Source organism: Astatotilapia calliptera, chromosome 4 (genome assembly GCF_964374335.1).
Source record: "Astatotilapia calliptera chromosome 4, fAstCal68.1, whole genome shotgun sequence".
NCBI lineage: Eukaryota > Metazoa > Chordata > Actinopteri > Cichliformes > Cichlidae > Astatotilapia > Astatotilapia calliptera.
In genome coordinates this window covers 4,402,709-4,422,354 of record NC_137425.1, presented here as the reverse complement: position 1 = coordinate 4,422,354, position 19,646 = coordinate 4,402,709, and the positions used below count along the sequence as shown (strand labels likewise).

Here is a 19,646-nt window from a genome sequence, read left to right as displayed (position 1 = left end):
TTTGTAACGTTGAGGTATGGACAGCTACACACTGAGGCGTAAGTCCTGCCCATATTTTATTCAGTAAAAACTAAATTTTCACTGCTTTTATGGCCTTTTTAGTGGGGAGAACATAGCTCGGATTTAATGATTTAACAAATCTTTTGAATCCTTTGTCCTCCACAATGCTAAATGGCTAGGAGTCCTCAATCACCATGCTAACCAGGTCTTCATCTATTGAAGATTGTTCTCCTGAGGAAAGACAATAAAGACAAAGCACAAATATAAATATCACACACGTAACTTATAACAGCTGTATAGTATTGTTATATCATTTAGTAACATTACTGCATGCTATATTATCATGGCATTTGATGGCTCACCTGGTCTTGCTCCACAATCGGTGTTCCCCTTATTCTCATGCAAAGCTCTGTAGTGCCTAAGCATGGATGAGGTGTTGTTGTTATATCCCAGCTCCCTGGCACATAGCAAACACTTCACCTTGTACAAAAGTAACGACAGCTTAACATAAATTGTATTGCACCATCAGTATTATGAAAATACATCTTCTGTAGAAATTTACATACACCCTAAAAAATTATTCAGGGGCTTATTAAATATCATAATTCTAAGTTAGATGACCTTGATTAAATCTTTGAAAATCACAAACGTGTTATCTTGAGTTGAAAATACTGAAAAGAATGCTTAAATTTTCAACACCAGTTTGAGTTGAACTGAGCTCTTTTGTTCAAGTTTATTTAAAAGAAAAAATTCTGTATTTGAAACACAGGGTGCATTATTTAAATCTACTCAATATATCTCATAGAAAGTACTCAAAATAACTGAGACACTGGTATTCATACTTATCATTGTCTTTAACTTTAATTATTAATGGTTCAAAATCAATATAATTTTGGGGCGACGAGTGTATGCACCCCATGTGAACTCCAGCCATGGCATCTTCTGTGAGTTGGTAAAATATTCATTCACATGCCCATCCAACTCATAGATTGAAGTGATGATCTGCTGAGCCCATATGGTGCCTTTTGAGGAAAAATGTATTGGATATCATATCTGACCAGTGGATCACTCTGGACAGAATAAAACTGCAAAATAATGGGATGCTACAGAGATTTCTCACTGACCTGATTTTGGATAAGACACGAGGAACACATCGCTGTCTCTTATTTCAAAACTCTGAAGAGAGTCTATGTACTCTGCAGTTGTGTAACTGGAGAGAAAGTTATAGTTCTTATACCGGCAGAGACGGTTACCGAGCTGCTCCATCTTAGTTCCGAATCACACAGGCGGATAAGGAGAGACACAGTTTATGTAGTTCTTCACCCCATGTGGCAATAGAGATTGAAAATGTGACGTCATTCAGGGGTAAAACCGCAAACAATACTGGGAACTCGTGGTAAGAGTTAGCGCACGCAGGCTTTCAATTGAACTCAGTTACACAGTGATAAAAAGAAACACAAAAAATGTCAAGAAGCTGTTGTATTATTAACTGCAATAGCCGGTCGCATGACAGCCACGGGAAGCCGACGGGTAAAGAGATCGGTTGTTATCGGATTACGTCGTTGAAGAGAAATTGTTCGAGCCATGTTTCCGAAGTAACAAAGAGGCGACTGGATTGCAGCCATTCAAAGATAACGTCCCAGAACACTGCAGCTCACAGGTTAGTCTGCTCCAAGCATTTACACAAAGGTCAGTCTGCTGTTGTAGTTAATGCATCATTTTTCTTAACATAATTGGTGATATAGGTTACAAGCAAGTCTGGCGCTGAACAGAAATTGTCGTGCTATGCTCCTTTATTTATTGTGCATAAATAGTGAATTGTCCTGACACAATATTGTGTTTTGCTTCTGTTATTATGGTACATTGACAGAAACATACTTTTATTCACAGGATAAAACAGGTTTTTTTTTTGTATCACTAATTGCCCAGTACAAATACAGCATACAATATTATTGTCACTGCTACATTTCTGTGATGCTACCAGAAATTATTTCTACTAATTAATTACCATTGAGCTCAAAGGTCCTATTAATAAACTGTTAACGAATGTGTATTTATGAAGACGATTTGTGAGACTGGTAAACTTATGATACGTACGATGGTCTTTACTTTCTACACGGTGCATTTCAAGGTCCTGTACCCATCCGTCGGTAAACAGTACCTGGGCTTGTTGCAGTGACCTGAAGTTACTAAACTTCACGAGTGTATGCACTCACTCCAAGAACCGTATAATTATAAATATGAGCGTGGTGAAAGTGGGCAGCACGCTAACGTATTTTGTCCACTCTGTGTGCTCGTAAGGGTCTAACACTTTCACTGGTTTAATTTTTTATTTTTCCTCGTATCTTTTCTTTGACTTTTCATTAAGTCTGTCTTTGTACGGACCGGCATTGTTCTCCTTCGTTTTGTACATACCTTTTTGGGGGGCAAAGAAAAAGCAAGAATTTATTGGAACCGAAGAATGAACGTTTTGCGGTGCTGCAAATGCTTGCATTTGATGCAGGTACTTGGATTGTTTTGCCACGAGTTACCGGCATGCAATGCGCGAAAGTCACGTGGTCTGTCAATCTCTCTGTACAGTCTCTATACAGTTCATTCTCTTTTGAGCTGCTTTTAAGCATCTTTCTTGTAGTCGTCGTTCCAACACAGTGTGTTTGTGTTGATTCGTAGACCCCGAAAATGGCGCTGCGCTCCCATAATGCATTGCGGCGTGACGTCAACTCCAAAGCCCTATACTAACTTAAAACTTTGAGTAAGACTAATGACCTTTGGCATGTAGCGCGCAAGGAGCATGGCCTCATGGGAGATTTTCTGCACGTTGAACGAGACAGACACACATCCACTGCAGACTTGGTAACGTTTTCAGGTAAGTGACCAATTCTTACATTAGCTGTCTTTATCCACACCATTCTTTTATAACATGTTCTGAAGAAAGCGTTTGTCATGGTGGCTCACTTTTCGCAGCGTGTTTGTGCACGTTAATTTAAGTTTTCAACCAGTCTTCCAGTCAAGGCGGCGGGAAACCGCGCCCTTTTATCCTTTTACGTTCTGAGTCGCTATCTGGGTAATTTGACCGGAATGTCCTGGTACCAGCGACCTGACCGTTTAATCGGGGGCATTTTAGGAACCACGTGAAAGCAGGTGTGCTCAGACATTTCTAGAAAATGGCCCTGTTGAGTCGCGGTGCGGGAGCTGCGGTAGTCACGCGGCCTGACTCACTCTGTCAGGTTGTTCAGGAGGAGATGAACAGACGTCATCAATGGCTTTGGTAACTAAGAAGACCTGCCCGCGGAACAGTTCATAGCAGCAACCATGCTGCTTAGCTTTCTTGTTCTATGTGGGGTCTTTCAGAGCATATAAGATGCTGCTTTCAGCTTTGTCCCGAACAGTGCCAGTTTTTGAGAGAACGCTGAGAGGACCGCCCGGGTCAGCAGATTACCTCATCCAGGGCCGGTCCAAAGTACTATAGGGCCTTAAGTAAATTTAGACTCGGGGCCCTACTTCCTTTCAGATCCCAGAAAATAATGGAGAAAAAAAAAAAGCTTTGGTCCTTTGGGTCAAGCCAAAAGTACCATCATTTCCAGTATAGTTACTCCCAATTTACATAAATAAATGTTTATTTCAATCCAAGCTAAACTTTCTTATAAGAGATTGATGTTATGGCAGATTACTCAGTGACATGTTTTGTAATGATAAAGTTTTGATTTGTATTTTTTCAGCACCATCTTCACCACCAGGAGAAAAAAAAATCTGCATCAACTACAAAGTAAAGCAGGTAATTTTACTCAGAGGACTTGATGTGTTAAATTTTGGAATGATATGATATTGTTTTATACAAGCTGAGTAGTGGATGGTGATACCACCTAAATATTTATACTGGTTTTGTGGTGGGTCATACAAATGCCAAATCTAAATTTTGAGAATTTTTCAGTTCGGTAAATATATTGATGAGTTCATGGTCTGTCATCTAGTGTCACCATACTATCTTTTATTTATACAGCGTGGTGATGTGATTCAGATTATTTCAATGTCGTTAAGTATTGTACTTTGTTCCATGTTGACTTATTTGTAAGTTGTATCCTCCACCTGAATTGGTAGTGAGTATTGGTTATTCAATCAGTTAATCATACAAAAACTGCGTAAATATGGTTATACACCATTCTGTCATCTTCATACTGTGAGACATATTTTCTCACAATTTTTTTTTAGGTCACAGGTGATGAGATGGCAGTGTAAACTCTGCAAACATGAGGAGTCATCAAAAGTGTCACTACTCAAACATTATCGAGTGAAACATGAGTACATTTGGTCATGGCTATTCCATACCCTGTCTTCATTTGAATTGTCCTTGCTCTTTTAAGACATGGGGTGCCTTACGCTCACACTTGTCTAGGCCATCACAATTATGGCCAACAGTATCGAACGCTGCACTAAGGTCTAGCAGGACAAGCACAGAGATGAGTCCACTGTCAGAGGCCATAAGAAAATCATTTGTAACCTTCACTAAAGCTGTTTCTGTGTTGTGATGAGCTCTGAAACCTGACTGGAACTCTTCAAATAAGCCGTTTCTCTGCAGATGATCTGCTGTTTGACAACTACTCTTTCAAGGATTTTTGACATGAAAGGAAGGTTGGAGATTGGCCTATAATTAGCTAAGACAGCTGGGACTAGAGATGGCTTTTTAAGAAAAGGTTTAACTAACTCAAGTACTTCTGATTTGAGGCCTTAATTTTCACAGGAACTACACTATCCAGAGTCATACGTAGTGAGGAGGTAAAATTATTAACAAGATGATATCTTGTTAATAATCAATATCAATATCAAAGGCAGAGGTCATGTCCAACATCAGCAAAACATTACATGCTGCATCATATCTCATCAACATGTCACCGGAGACTCTAAGAAGTGCAGTTTCAGTAGATTGATCTCCACGAAAGCCAGATTGGAATTTACCCAGAATGCTGTATTCATTTAGAACAGAACATAAGTATATAAATATAGTGTTGGGATTTAAATATATATTCTTAGTGTTTATTTGCTGCTTATATTGTTTTATGTATTAGAGGGCCAACTTTGAGTGTAAACTAGGTCGCAGGCTGACAGGAAACTGCATGCTTTTGCAGAGTATAGGAGGTACAGACAGAAAGTGAAACTAAGCAGAGTGTTTTGATCGAAACTTAGTGTGGGTGTGACGTGCAGTGGAAATATATGTGTGTGTGTGTGTGTGTGTGTGTGTGTGTGTGTGTGTTCAGGTCTACGTTCACGGGAATGTGAAATAAAGATCTTTTTTTTTAACTTTGACCACCCTGGGTCCAGTCTTTCTTTGCCGCCAAAAGAATTAAAAGAACTGAATTTAATAATTAGTGTCTCGACCCAGATTCTTTTGCGGCTGAGAGGACAGATTGGCTTAAGGTGGGATCTGATAGGAGAACAGGAGACCGGTCTAAAACGATTTAAAGGTAAGCACAAGCCTGTTCAAAGAAAACGCAAATTTGTGCACATTGGATGAATTCTAAATTATCTGTTCGCCGAATGGATGGTCCTAACCGTTAATTGGTTCAGGAGTGGTGAAATTAAAGTAAATTATAAAATCTGTTAAGTCCATGGCAATTTTGGGTAATTTGTGATAAATAAAAGTAAAGTCTAGGGAAATTTGATGAAAGCTTATGGTTGTTAATGCTGGGGTGAAGTTTAAAGTTGATGTGACGTGTGTTTGAAGTTGGTGTGTTATGTGTGTGAGTGTGACGTCAGTCAAGAAAAGAGATTAGATTAGGACATTTGGATAATTGATTAGAGATAGCATCAGATAAATAAACTGGCGGTTAGAGTCCACAGTGCTGATGAAAGTATTGTGTGAATTGTGCTACAGAGCTGAGTTAAAGAATGGTGATCTGTGTGGAAAAAACTGTTAATTGTGCTGGGGATTTGTGCCAAAACAGCTCTGCTAACTACGCTGGATTTTGATGTGAATGCTTGCAAATGCAAAGAGCTGACTATACGTGTGTGTGTGTGTGTGTGTGTGTGTGTGTGTGTGCGTGCTGAGGGTGCATTCTTTTTATATCAACACTTAGCAGAGTTACAGAGGGTATATAGACTGTAAATATAAAATAAGAGTTCGGTTAGGCTGTAGAAACAGATGAAAATCCAGTGAAATGAAGAGTGTGTGTGCGTATGAAAACTGCCGTGTGTGTGTCTGGCAGGAAGTGAAACAGGAAGTGAACATGTTTGCATGCCCATAAAAGGAAATTGACTGATGTGTGTTGTGTGTAACGAGTGAGAGAGACCTGTTAAAAATCTAGATAGAGGAATTAGAGAATGAATGTGTTAAGAAATAGTAATGAAAATGATATTAAATAAATGTTTTAGTGTGTTAATGCAGGTGGACTCTTCTCAACTTGAAAACATGAGTACAGCTGCAAAATGATAGATTAACAGAATTGGGATGAAAACAGGCCAGGCTTTGGCTTAAAAATTTGACAGCTTCACCTCTCATTCTGTCCTTATCCTGAGAAGAAGCTTAAAGGACAGTCAGTCTCCTGATTAAGACAGACAGAGCGACACAGTGTACTTGAAGAATTAACAGCAGGCAAAAGTCAGTGCAACTGACCTAAAATACTGAATGGTCAAGCAGCATGTATGACGATGTTTTGTGTTTTGATGAGCTAATAATCAGCTCTCTTTTTCTCATTTTTGTTCTAAGCAGGCCTGCAAGATTGAATTAACTGCGCTGTAAAAATTTTCGGGAGAACAAATATAAGGTGAGTTTTTCCAGATTATAATGGGCAGAGGAGAAGCCTAACTGTGGGAACCGATGAGTGTTTGAGTTCCCGTCCAAAAGGATTGCAGCAAGTCAATCCAGTTAAAACATAATAAAGAACTCTTTTTCTAAAAACAAAACAAAATAAAACAAATGAATGAGCTCATGTTGTTGAGGGTGGAGAATCTGATTATTCAACAGAAAGTTAGTGTTTTAGGAAATCTTTCACTTTGAAAATCAAAGTGAAGTAATGTCTGTTAATGATAACAGAATAGCAGTGATTTAAAGGTTCAAAAGGGCATGAGTATGAGTGCCAAAGATTACAAGTTGTTTAGTCATCAACAGTCTCTGTTTGCTTTGAAAAGACACAAGCACAGGTGGTCCTGCGACATGTTTGTGTCCAGAACTTTTTGCCATGGTTGCACTGGTGCGCCTAACTTTTTTTTCTTAGTCGCACCAGCACAAAAATGCATCCAAATTTTCAACCGCAACGCTTAACACCGTAGTTTTACATGTGCACTTTTTTTGGGGAGAAATTGCTGTCTATACAGAGAATATTGAATTGTAAACAATTAAATAACAATCTTGTCAACACAAAGTTCTTTATTCGGAGCACATTTCTACAAAAAAGATAAGTTACTGAAAAGGTGCTTGTGCTGAAAGTGCTTTGGCACTCTTTGGCTATATTGTAGACAATGTTAAACTTAATCATCACATCGGCCTCCTCTGATGACTTGTTTGCTGCTGCGTGGCCACTGAAAGGCAGTGGGGAGAGGAGACACTTGGGCAGTGCATTTATTGCAGCATATAATGTGTTTTCTGGATACACAGCACACCATCTCAACTAAAGGATAATATATGTCCTACAGCTGTTAACATAATTCAACTACATTGACTGTGGTCATAAAATAACATATGTTTTACTCATAATCTTCACATTAATAATACAACAGCTTCTTGCCACTTTTTGTGTTTATTTTTATCGCTGTGTAACTGAGTCCAATTGAAAGCCTGCGTGCGCTAGTAACTCTTGCCACGAGTTCCTAGTATTGTTTGCGGTTTTACCCCTGAATGACGTCACATTTTCGATCTCTATTGCCACATGGGGTGAAGAACTACATAAACTGTGTCTCTCCTTATCCGCCTGTGTGATTCGGAACTAAGATGGAGCAGCTCGGTAACCGTCTCTGCCGGTATAAGAACTATAACTTTCTCTCCAGTTACACAACTGCAGAGTACATAGACTCTCTTCAGAGTTTTGAAATAAGAGACAGCGATGTGTTCCTCGTGTCTTATCCAAAATCAGGTCAGTGAGAAATCTCTGTAGCATCCCATTATTTTGCAGTTTTATTCTGTCCAGAGTGATCCACTGGTCAGATATGATATCCAATACATTTTTCCTCAAAAGGCACCATATGGGCTCAGCAGATCATCACTTCAATCTATGAGTTGGATGGGCATGTGAATGAATATTTCATCAACTCACAGAAGATGCCATGGCTGGAGTACACAGGGGGTGAATACACTCGTCGCCCCTCTCCACGGCTCTTCACATCACATCTCCCCCAGGTTCTCATGCCTCCAGGACTGATGGACAAGAAGGGAAAGGTCAGAGCTGTATAGACGCTCAAGCAGCCTGAAGAAAGAGCAGGTTTAGAGATGTAGTATGACAAAGTTCTTTAAGTGGTTAAAAATATAATTTGCTCAGTATTTATGAGTAATTGTATGAAATGATAGATACATTTGTTAAAGAAAAGCAAAATTTTATTGAAGTTTTACTGTTAAGGAATGGCATTAAAGGATTAGAGGCAGTATTTGTTCATATGAAATTCAGATGTTTTTTCTTAGTCAGTTACATAGCACTAATAGCACAAATAGCACACAGCTTTTTGAAACATAGACACTCCTGAGTAGAAAAAACAAACATAGCAGCAAGTAGAATGCTCAAATGAAGCTTCAAAATGTGGTTTCCATATCAATGGGTCACCTTATGGTGACAACATCTAGCTTTGATATACAGCCAATGAAAACAAGTTTGCTTATAAAACAACTGTATATATAAAACTTCATATATAACTTTATATATAAAACAACTCTTAAAACTAGTAGAAATTACTAAACTGCTCAAACTCAAGATATTGTTAAAGAATGAGTGATTTTGAAAGTGGCATGGATTCTGTTTTTTCGTTTTGTTTTTATGTCAGATTGTGTATTTGATGAGGAATCCAAAGGACAACATGGTGTCTTACTATCACTTCAGCAACAGCTTTGCAGACCTTGAGACCCCTCAGAGCTTTGCTCAGTTTTTCGAGTGGTACCTGATGGGAAACGGTACGTGTCTTCATCTCCACTATCTGCCTAATGATGATGACCAAGAAGAGTCCAGGTCTGATAAATGATAACAGATATCAATGTGATCAGGAAGAACTGAAATTGATTATTTCAAACTGAACTGTTTGACATACTTACCCAAGTGCACAGACTAAGGGATAATAGCACATCCATATAGAAAAAAAAATATGGCTTTATAGTCAAAGGAGCTTGCAAAGAAAAGCGTCTGGACTTCTTTAAGTTACTTGAAGACGTTTCACCTCTCATCTGAGAAGCTTCTTCAGTTCTAAGGTCAAATGGTGGAGAGTCCCAGATATAAACCTAGTGGGAGTAACCCCCCACAGAGGGACAAAAGGACCCCCTGATGATCCTCTAATCGCCTGACCCAAGGTGTGAAACTGGGTGTGGGTCCCAATCAGCCAGAGTATCGGGTGAGTTCATTGTGAAACCTGGCCCCACCTTATCATGCGAATTCCTGAGATCAGATGAAGAAGCTTCTCGGATGAGAGGTGAAACGTCTTCAAGTAACTTAAAGAACTGTCCTAATTTAGTCATTTTTAGCTAAGCTTTACTCATTATTTTTGAGGCAACGAGTTTCCTTAATTTTTTTGAGTTCTGGGAACTAATTAGATTTTACAGTGTATACAGCATTATTAGCATGATTAATAATAGAAAGTGTTAAATTATTATTGAGTTTTGTCCATCAGAACCAAAAGGGTGGATTGATCATGCCTGCAGTCATGCTGTAGGTAACAACTGACTGTGACATGTGGGTTGTATCTGAACTCAATAAAATGACAATGCCAAATAACTGGATGCATTATACCACTATACAGTTTTAGCATCATCCTGGTTTGACCATGTCAGGGAGTGGTATTCAAACAGAGACCAGTACAACATCCTCTTCCTGACCTACGAGGAAATGATTTTGGTAAGATGTTTCTTTACACTTCTGTTGTTCCTAAGGAAACACTCAAAACTGGCAGAGTTTAAGGTTCTTTTTCTGTTGCGTTCTTGCTTTTATTTCAGGACCTCAAAGGATCAGTGAAGAAGATCTGCAACTTCTTAGGGAAAGACCTGACTGAAGCTGCTATCAGTCAAGTTGTGGAAAAAGCTAAGTTTGAGAACATGAAGAATGACTCGAAAGCAAACTATGAGCACCTTCCACCAGAGCAGTTCAGTGGGAAATTCCTGCGTAAAGGTAACATAACAGACCTGCAGCTGCTGTGCAGACAAATGTGATATCAGGGTATCAGGTGTGTTTTTGTCTTCATTACAGGTCAGATTGGAGACTGGAAGAACACACTGACTGTTGCACAGAGTGAAAGAGTGGATCAAGTCCTTCGGGAGAAACTTGGTGATTTGCCTTTAAAGTTCATCTGGGAATAAGCAGAGCAGCTCTTCAGGGTCTCCCAGTAAAAATACTGGCAGTGGCATGTTGTACACCTCAGGCCTCCTAGTAGACACTCACAAGATTTTCAGTAAACTTCATCTCTGTCCTGAGGCCACTGAGATTTATACTCACCCAACACTTTTAGTAGATACACCTGTTATCAATTTGAAAATCCTGTGTGGCTTCATTCTCGAGTTATCACATTTACAAACTTGGGTGTCCACCTGTCCGTTCATTAGGGTGACAAAAATATCCCATCAGTGTTGTAAAAAAAAGTAATAGTAACTGTTATTCAAATATTAAGTAAATTCATTTTCTTCTTTTATGAAAAAAATCAAACAACCATCAGACTTGTCCTTTGCAAACAATTTCCCGAGTTTATGTTCAGTCACTTGCTTCAGATTATATTCGAGCATCTTCTGACTACTCTGCCCATGAGCAAGCAGTTTTCAGTCACATCCACTCCTTGTTTATCAAGCTCAGTGTTGTGTCCGTTGTGCTCAGCTATAAAATGCTTTATGACATGTTTTGAACTTCAGTACAAGAAATAAAACACAAGACATTAAAGGTAGTTGTATAATCTGCTATTGCCTTTATTGAATGTCAAAAGGAATTCACTTGTTTCTCAGTGAAGGATCAAGGCTGTTTTGGTCACTGAAGCTGACTCCACACTTCAATTATCATCATCTGAAATGAAAAGGGTTCAACATAAGTGCAAGAAGAATCTGATTTATGAACAATGAACACTCAAAAACCAAAGACACACAAACTTTGGAATTTATAATTTAAAAAAAAAAAAGTGCAGACAAATGCATTTCTTCACCGTGGAATTGAATTATTTCATTTATAGCATTTGAAAGATGAGCTGTTAAAAAAAAAACCCCAAAATGTTTCTTTGAGGTTACAGGCTACTTTTTCTTTTTTTTCCTTTTTAACTCTGAGTAACTTCTTGTGACCCCAGAGGTTCATGTGATTGGATGTTCCAAAGAAAGTGTTCAAAAACAATGACAGCAATCATAAATAAAAGAATATGTCAAAAAAAATAGCCACTGGTCATTTCATAATCACCATGTTTCTTGTTAATGCAGCATAAGGGAGCCACTGGAGAGAAAAAGACCTTCTCAACCCCAGAAACAGACTTAAGAATTAAGTTTTATAAAAAGACCAAAACACTAAGAGAAAATGTGATTTTATCAAATTCCAACAGTTTCTTGGATTTTTACAGAGTTTATATCTGTTCTCTGACAACTAAGCATGCAGTCTGGTCCAGTACAGATGTGATAATGTTACTCCACAAAGTTACACCAAAATGGGCTAAAAGTGACAAAACACTCAAATTTGAGCACCAAACACTGAATGTGCAAATGTAGCATGCATTACAATCCATTTAAAAATATGAATTAGTTAATCGACTGGCATTTGTGGCCCTGACCAATGAGGGCAGCAGCACCGTCAGCTGGTCGGGCACATCCCTGCTGTCCTGTGTGTAAGAAACATTTGTACCTGAAGAAATCCTGCACTTGTATTCACCGCTAACACACACCAGTGACAGAAACCATTCTCACACCAGCACCAACATGTTAAACTGGAACATCCTGTGCTTCCCACACAAGCTTTAGTTCAACCTCTATTTAAAATAGGAGCTAAACCATACCTTCTTCCTCCTCGTCTTCTTCATCCTCCTCCTCTTCCTCATCTTCATCAGAGCTGAAGGTCCCATCAGGCAGGCTGTACACACGGATCACTTGCTGTAGATGAGAAACAGAATATCAGCTTGTGAGCTCACACACCTCCCAGCTGCCTTTCAGTTCTGCTCTCTGCGCTGGCTCACCTTGTTCGGGTCCTTCAGGATCAGGTACTTGCCCTCGTCCAGCTTGAGGCAGATGTCGATGACGCAGCGCAGGATTCCCCAGGCGTTCTCCATGCTCAGGTTGATCTGGCTGGCGAATTCATTGGGTTTGAACTGCTGGGTGCCCAGGATGACGTGGCGAGCAGAGTCTTTCACGTGGTACCGAGAAACGTACCTGGAGAAACCACAGAGTGATGCAGAGACAGTCAGTCCAGCTTACTGCCTTGGCCTACGAGCACTGCAAGAAGGAACTGGATTGCTCCTCAATCAATGATTGGTGAAAAACCTTTTTCTGCATCTTAATATTTAAATTAGCCTCCTCTCCTTTAACACACAGAATCGGAATCTCGCTCCTCACCCCAGTTTCAGGTACTCTGATCCAGCCAGCATGGCGCAGCAGGTCCAGCGCGCCAGTTTGTAGCTGTTATTCTTCAGCTCGGTGGCCAAGACGGCTCCTCTCTGAGAGTCCAGCTTCTGACGCCAGTCCACACCATTACAATACTACAGGACAAGACAAATCAGACGCACCAAAGCTTATAAACAGAACAGCATATACTTAGCTGAAGGAGGAGGTTAACTGCCTGTGAACAGAGGAGTGGCTCTAGTAGCGGATGCCTTAAAAGCATCTGGAATAACAAAACTGCCTTCATTACAGCAATATTTCACAGAGTCTGAATCTGGAGATGTGTCACCACTTCTGATTTTTACTCACTGAAAATTCACATCAGACAGATGCAGCTGAGAGGTACAACCATGGTTATTTTTAACACAGCATAGACTCTGTTCTGTGTGAGGTGAAACATCTGGAAGGACCTATGTCTGTATGAGAGCTTGGTCTCCAACAATAGACTCAACCCACAAACATAGCTGACCATAGGTTCAGAAGCACAGAAGGAGTCCTACTTCCTTTTGCTGACATCTAGTGATCAAACATGTGAAGTACAGAATGCAGCAGTTTTTAGAAGCACGTGAAAAAGACTGAGAAAAAACACATTTCTGGGTTTTTTGGAATTGCCATTTAGGCCTATTTGTTTTCTCCAGAGCACCTTCTTTCCTTATTTTTCTAAGTTTTTGTAAAAACGGTCAGGGAGATATATCGAATACATTTTAAGCTGAGCAGATGAAGACGCTGCACCTAGCAAGGGCTTTAATTATTTCGGGCCATTTCCTCGACTAACAGACAGATGAGCCTGACTGACTAAGCTCTACTTCATTAAACCCGTTTCCTGTCTTACCCTGGAGTCCCACTCATTCAGAGTCTTGACGTTAATGAAGGACACTTCTCCACTGGCTCCAGTCATCACGCCATCGTGCTCACAGCGGACGATCAGATCGATGTCTTCTCCGAGCTTCCAGTGACGGTACCTTTAACACAAATACAAAATATCAGGAATTAAACCCAGGAATATTTACTACAGCAGTTACAACAGCCTCTTGTTCTGCTGGAAAGATGAGAAATTACAAATTGGTTTGAAGCTACTGAACATACCGGTAAGCCACAGATGCCACCTCACTCTTGTCCATATCCTCCTCCACAAATGGGTTTGAGTTAGGAAACTTGTAACGGTCTCCACCCTACAAGAAAGAAAACAAAGACCACTCACTTTCATGAGCCAATTTTGTTTAAGGCTAGCTTAGCTTAGCACAGAAAGGCGTTGGTGCTTCCAGTCATGTGACTTCGTACCATGCGTAAACACTGCTGGCTGAAGTTGTGGTTAATGTACGTGGCCTCCATGGCCAGGTTGCGAGGAGAGTTGAAGGAGTTGCCCTCATCCTGGGGAGGCTCGTTGGCAGTCTCACTCACAGTTAGCAGATCTGAGGGGAACAGTTGGAGATCAGAGCGTCAGTATGTCTGATAGAACTCAGTCATGTTCACTGGTGAATGTTTTGGGGCATTTTTTCCCCACAATGAGAACGTCTTTCAGGGTTGTAAATATATGTTACATTCAAGTAAACAAAATGCGGGGTAAATAAAAGAGTGGTTTAAAAATTCTCATTGCAATCCTTCAAATTTTCTTCTCTGCAGAAAAACACCTGGGTCATGAGCTGTTCTCTCAGGCTTTATTTACAGTCAAACTTGTTTTTCCGAGCAAACTAAGTGTAAAACATCAGAGTGAAACCAGCTGCTGGTGACTACAGGTCGCTCACCAAAGTCTGAGTTATCTCTCTTGTCGAAGAACAGCTTGTTGCCCACTCTCTGCACGATGATGTCCCAGGAGTTGACTGAGCGCGTGCAGCACATCAAGGTGGCCAAGATGGCATCAGTGGCAAACACGTTACCCTGAGTCTTAGCCAGCTGGAGGGAGGAAAGAAAGAAATAATCATGTAAGAAAGCTGCCAAACACAGGGTTCAGACAGCAATGCATTTTCAGGCAACATATTTTTTTACCTTGCGGATGACGGGGTCGTCGGTGGTAGTAACAGTGTGGAAGATCCTTTTGATGCTCTTCAGCTGCTTCTCGTTGCGGGTGGTGATTCGATCAAAGGCCTTATCGTAGTACTCCAAAGCACCACAGCACTCACTGCAGGAAATGAGAAGTGAAACCTCATCATCACCTGCATTTCCCCCCTATAATAATCTATTACAAACAGCGGCTCAGCTTCACCTACATGTCAAGGGGGTCAGACACCTCCATGTATCTCATCTTCATCAGTCTGGGGAAGTCCATCTCCTCCTTCACCTCCCAGTCACTCCTAACCTCCACAGAGGAGTCTCTGGGCTTCAGCTGCGCCTTCGTGAACAGACAAGGATGTCAAGAACAAAGTCAATAACACCACAGTACAAACACACCTTTGAGTCTTAAAACCTTGAGATCACATTATCTTTAAAAATGGGTTTAAACATGATGTGAGCCACAAAAGCAATCATACCAGAAAAAAATGTAATTCTTACTGTTGGCAAGGGCTGAGATTTAAAGCAGCATATGCTGACATTACTTTGACTGAGATGCACTACAAAACTAGCCAATATTAAATGATACGAGGTCAGGCTCACTGGGATTTATTTACTTCTTAAGCTTATTTGTGAAACAGCCAGAGTGTGAAACTCAAATTTACGCTGTGGACAATATTCTTTCTGGACTTCCAGTATCAGTTTACCTTCCAGTTATTTTCTCGATTAATTGTTTACATCATAAAAATGAAAAAATCCAAAACAACCTGAAGCAAAAACACATGAACCTTCCCATTATTACATCACAAAAAATTGAATTTATATTTCAACAGTAAATAAACACCTGGGATTTTTGGTCCCATTTCTGACGGACACCAAACTGCTTTTGGAACTTCTTCTGCAGCCGCATTCGCTCTCTGACAAGACAAAAACATGGGATCAAACTTCAAGATGTGACGATTTCACCGCCTGTGACCAAAAGCGTTCAGATGTGCTCTCCTCTCACCTCTCTTTCTGCTTAGCGCTCTTCGGGAGCGTTTGCATGTTGAACTGCGTCATGTTCCTGCGGTCTTTGTCCCTGCGCAGGTTCCTCTGTGAAAACAAAAACATACTGTTACCAAAGTCCTAAAAGGTTAGATTAAAAACATTTAAATATCACCCACTCTGCGACGATCTGTCGTACCTGAGCAAACCTCATGCGGTTCCTCTGGTAAGCCGTCTTCTGGGTCTTGGCAGTGTCCACCAGCTGGAAGCTCGTCTCATCCTCCTCGTGAAAGTAGGCGTACTGACTGCCGCCTCCAAACTGAGAGGAATATTTATCTGAGGACAAAATAAACATAAACAATTAAGAAATCAGCAAGAAACCACAAAATAAATTGAAGGTTTTTTGATGATGTTTGAAATGCTTGTGCAAACAGAAACGTAAATCAGAATATAAAAGAGAAGAAACTGTGATATCATACAAATAAAACAGATGTCGTGGTCTAATCCTGCTGATATTCTAATGAAACACAAGAAATTATCTTTTCCACATAATTTAGGTGTAACAGATTCGCTTGAAAACCAGCTACATTCAAGTCTATTTTCATCTAAAAACTTTATTTTAGATATAAGAAAATCAAAGAAAATCTGCCAAATAAAACGTACCAAAGAGGCAGATTTTGTACAGCTAGGGCTGTTCGATATAGCGATATATATCGGATGATGATAAAAAAAACGTCTATCATTTCCTATCACGCTATCGTTTGTTTCGTGGTGTTGTGAAATAAACTGTTTACGGCAATATTTGTTCATGGTTTTGATGGTCACTGTAGTGGCTATATTAATTTCTTAAAGTTCTCTCTTTCTCTTATATTTAATATAACCACACTACGGACGGACAAGCGCCTGTTTTTATGAGTTGTCATTAGCAACAACAACGGTAAAACCATTGCGTGGCTCCGCTGTCCGCTTGTTTGTTTTCCATGTAAACCTTTCACAATAAAGCTCAAGATCCTGTTGAGACTTTTCAAAATAAACAGAATCATGTGAAATAGTATGCAGAGAGTTTATGGATGAGAAGCAAAAAGAGCCGCCAGGTGCTAAAAAAATAAACCTTAGACTCAAACGTTAGAACAGGCTTTTCCCCGCAGCACGCCGTGTAATAAATACAAAGAAAACATCGGCCGTTACAACCTATGTGTAAAAATGTATAGTTTCATGCATCGTTTAAAACACTCGACTCCAGGTAAAGGACGCCCAGCTGAAAACACTTCACGCCAAGTCGAACTGCCCGAGATTCATCGAATTTACAGAAAATGTTACATTTTTGTGATTTATATCGTTGTCAGGACGATAAATGTCTTATATCGGGATATGAGATTTTGGTCATATCGCACAGCCCTATGTACAGCTGTGACTTACTTGTGTATCTCTTGTCTTGGTAAGTAGCTCCGGTCCAGTCTGCAACCTACCAAACACAAAACACACAAAGTCAGTAAAAAAACAAACCCTGGAAAACCTTTTTCCTCTTTTCAGAGCAAAACTGATAACAAACCTTTCCCAGACGATCTCCTTTGCTGAACGGCTGGTAGGGCATGTCTTTAAATTTCTCAGGGACCGCACAAGGACCCCAGCCGGATGGGTTGTCCTGGATCACAGGGGCGTGGAACTTCGCCATGGCCTGAAGACAGAGGGGAAACGGAAAAAGACGACAAACCCTATGAGACCAAACATTAAAAACCTTCTGGGTCTAGCTGACTGATGGTACACATACAGGGTCTCAGGCAATGAGCAGCACTGATTTCTTCAGCAATGCACTAAAAGAAACAGGCATTGATCAGCTTGCGCAGTGGGCTAGTCATCACTGACCCCTGAAAGTCAACTCCATGATTTATGGCTATAATACAACATATTAAAACAGTGACAGGATTCTTCAGTTAAACAAATTTTCGTTTTAGTTACAATTTTGGCTTCCACTGATTGTTAAAACCGAATTGCAATAATTATTTTCTTTACAACAATTGCCTTGTTTGAGTTTTTATTTCATTTATCTCCTGCATAATTAGCCAATATAAGCAAGTCTTTGGGATAGTTTCTTCCCACATTTCTCTTTTCTTTAGGTGGTGGATCTAACTGATGTTTAGTTGTGGTTTGCCCCTTCTCAATTTTTGTTTTTTTATCATTAAATGCTTTTAATGTGTCATGCTGTAGTATTTCCCACCATCTATCAACAAAGAGATTTTGGATCCCTTTGACAAAAACAGAAAGAGAATTCTGGTACATGAGTGCCTAAAAAGTACTTGCATAGCTCGTGAATCAGTCATTACAGCTGTATGATCAACATAGGATCCTGCAGTACACCACTTGGGATCCTATGGTACAAGCTGTTGCCTAAGCATGTAACAAACACCTTTTGAGCTATTAGCGTGGGTGGAGGGTGTCTCTGTTACTCTATAATTAAATCAGCAGGGTGCCGTGGGGTTTCTATACCACAATGCTGTTTAATTACAATAAAGCAAAACAGAAGGGCTTTTGAACAAAAATGAATGTGTGTGGATGCACCCCAAATGATTTTAGTGTGGGGCAGTTTGACCTGTAGAAATCTGGTCTACTTTTGACACTCAAGGCTCAGTTACAGCACAGCAAATGCTGCATGCCCCACAGACATGAACCACAGGCCACAAATACAGTATTTAAATGCTTTAAATGTTGATTGACCCACAAGTGGGACATCTGGGCCATTTCAGATGGACCTGAGGTTGCATTCATCATACTTATCCTGAGTCAAGCCTAAATGTAGGCCAAAGGAAGCTGCAAATGTAGGCCACAGCTGGGTCAAATATTTCTTTGTAAGGTTTAGGTGGTACAGTTAAAAAAAAAAACAAGGAACCGGTATTGTGTTGAGCCCTTCAAGATAACATCTGGCATGCTCCCACCAACAAAGAACCGCTCTGTGGCTAAAATAAAACATCTCCTACTAACGCGGTGTCTTTTAAGACCGATGAACAAAGACCAATCAAGACAATCTCCAAAGCAGATTGAGTGCGCAGTAGACCTGACGTGGATCATTTCATCATCCTGTAATGCTGCATTAAAGTTGGTAACATAAAGTAATGATCGGTGCTCACTGCTGGTACATTCACGATTCTAAGATTTCAACCATAAGCACGTCCAAGGACATTATTTTATCGTTTGATTTGATGTTTAAGATTTGTGATATTAAAAACGAATAAATGGGCTCTTTACGGGCTTTCGGTAGCCAACTGGTAATAATCGCTGCTTAAAAACTAGACATACTAAGACTAAACGCACAGTTGCTAACTTGAGATCAGCCAGTGTAATTATTTAAAAGAAATAGAGCAGCATTGAAACGCTTTTTCTGCACCGTTAGCTCATTGTGGCTAACGCTAACCCTAGGCACCGCCAGGTGGTCATGCTAGCAATGCTAAGCTAACCGGGTGGAGCGCGTCACGCGCGTAAACACAAAACTCTGATGTTTGACTGAAAATGCTGCTAAAAACAGGCGCTTTTCACACGTCTGTGTGTGCTTTCTCTGCTCTTACCGTGAATTCTGTTTCAGTATATGGAGTCTTTTAATCCAGCAGTTTCTCTGACGCTGCTCTGCCCCAACACAGCGCCGGTATGAAAGGAAGTGCGAAGGGCCGTATAGCGCTGTGTTTCCTGCAGTGTTACAGCAGCAGCCGACGTAGTACGTCAGTTGTTTGTTTGTTTTTTACCGTCGTCTGAAATGAGCGTTCCCTAAAAAGTAAGATAACTGCTATTTTTACATTACATGAAAAAAAATACAGGTTAATGTATGTAATTTTAATAATTAATTAGGCCAAAGAGCAAATAAATGGTTGAATGGCCTTTTGAAATGTTACTCTCAAATTCTATGCTTATGAAGTTTAATTTTCAATATTGTTAAAGAGAAATACAACAA

At 40.1% G+C, this 19,646-nt stretch overlaps 2 protein-coding genes and 1 long non-coding RNA gene across 6 annotated transcripts; 1 reads left to right on the top strand and 2 right to left on the bottom strand.

The window, feature by feature from the left end:
- Nucleotides 1-841: 841 nt before the first annotated feature.
- Nucleotides 842-1,418, bottom strand: LOC145428227 (uncharacterized). Its single transcript, XR_013908456.1, has 2 exons — nt 1,125-1,418; nt 842-1,022 (listed from the first exon to the last, which is right to left on the bottom strand). It is a non-coding gene; the product is annotated as an uncharacterized LOC145428227 (long non-coding RNA).
- Nucleotides 1,419-7,863: 6,445 nt separating this feature from the next.
- On the top strand, nt 7,864-11,052 carry LOC113020270 (amine sulfotransferase-like). The gene is made up of 6 exons (XM_026164080.2): nt 7,864-8,063; nt 8,166-8,365; nt 8,962-9,088; nt 9,925-10,019; nt 10,118-10,289; nt 10,368-11,052. The coding sequence occupies exons 1-6, from the start codon at nt 7,922-7,924 to the stop codon at nt 10,475-10,477; spliced, it is 846 nt and encodes a 281-aa protein (XP_026019865.2). The 5' UTR covers nt 7,864-7,921; the 3' UTR covers nt 10,478-11,052.
- eif3d (eukaryotic translation initiation factor 3, subunit D) lies at nt 11,051-19,421 on the bottom strand. 4 transcript variants are annotated; one of them, XM_080300094.1, is made up of 16 exons: nt 19,267-19,421; nt 17,259-17,384; nt 17,126-17,171; nt 15,906-16,042; nt 15,729-15,814; nt 15,567-15,639; nt 14,941-15,062; nt 14,720-14,852; nt 14,479-14,626; nt 14,015-14,145; nt 13,820-13,905; nt 13,566-13,695; nt 12,689-12,831; nt 12,313-12,505; nt 12,136-12,229; nt 11,051-11,961 (listed from the first exon to the last, which is right to left on the bottom strand). In XM_080300094.1, exons 2-16 carry the CDS (start codon nt 17,379-17,381, stop codon nt 11,882-11,884), a joined length of 1,725 nt encoding a protein of 574 aa, XP_080156220.1. In that variant the 5' UTR covers nt 17,382-17,384; nt 19,267-19,421; the 3' UTR covers nt 11,051-11,881. The 4 variants fall into 4 exon arrangements, with proteins under 4 accessions (XP_080156220.1, XP_026019859.1, XP_080156221.1 ...); XM_026164074.2 differs by having other exon boundaries at nt 11,051-11,168; XM_080300095.1 differs by having other exon boundaries at nt 14,941-15,056.
- Between the last annotated feature and the right edge of the window lie 225 nt (nt 19,422-19,646).

What these genes read in the sequence shown, in the direction of transcription:
- LOC113020270 (XM_026164080.2), top strand. Translation starts at nt 7,922, where the DNA reads ATGGAGCAGCTCGGTAACCGTCTCTGCCGGTATAAGAACTATAACTTT. An exon ending in CCTACGAGGAAATGATTTTG is followed by an intron (nt 10,020 to 10,117) that starts GTAAGATGTTTC and finishes CTTTTATTTCAG; the next exon opens with GACCTCAAAGGATCAGTGAA. An exon ending in TGGGAAATTCCTGCGTAAAG is followed by an intron (nt 10,290 to 10,367) that starts GTAACATAACAG and finishes TCTTCATTACAG; the next exon opens with GTCAGATTGGAGACTGGAAG.
- eif3d (XM_080300094.1), bottom strand. Translation starts at nt 17,381, where the DNA reads ATGGCGAAGTTCCACGCCCCTGTGATCCAGGACAACCCATCCGGCTGG. An exon ending in GTGTCTGACCCCCTTGACAT is followed by an intron (nt 14,853 to 14,940) that starts GTAGGTGAAGCT and finishes CATTTCCTGCAG; the next exon opens with TGAGTGCTGTGGTGCTTTGG. An exon ending in TCAGAGTACCTGAAACTGGG is followed by an intron (nt 12,506 to 12,688) that starts GTGAGGAGCGAG and finishes TGGTTTCTCCAG; the next exon opens with GTACGTTTCTCGGTACCACG.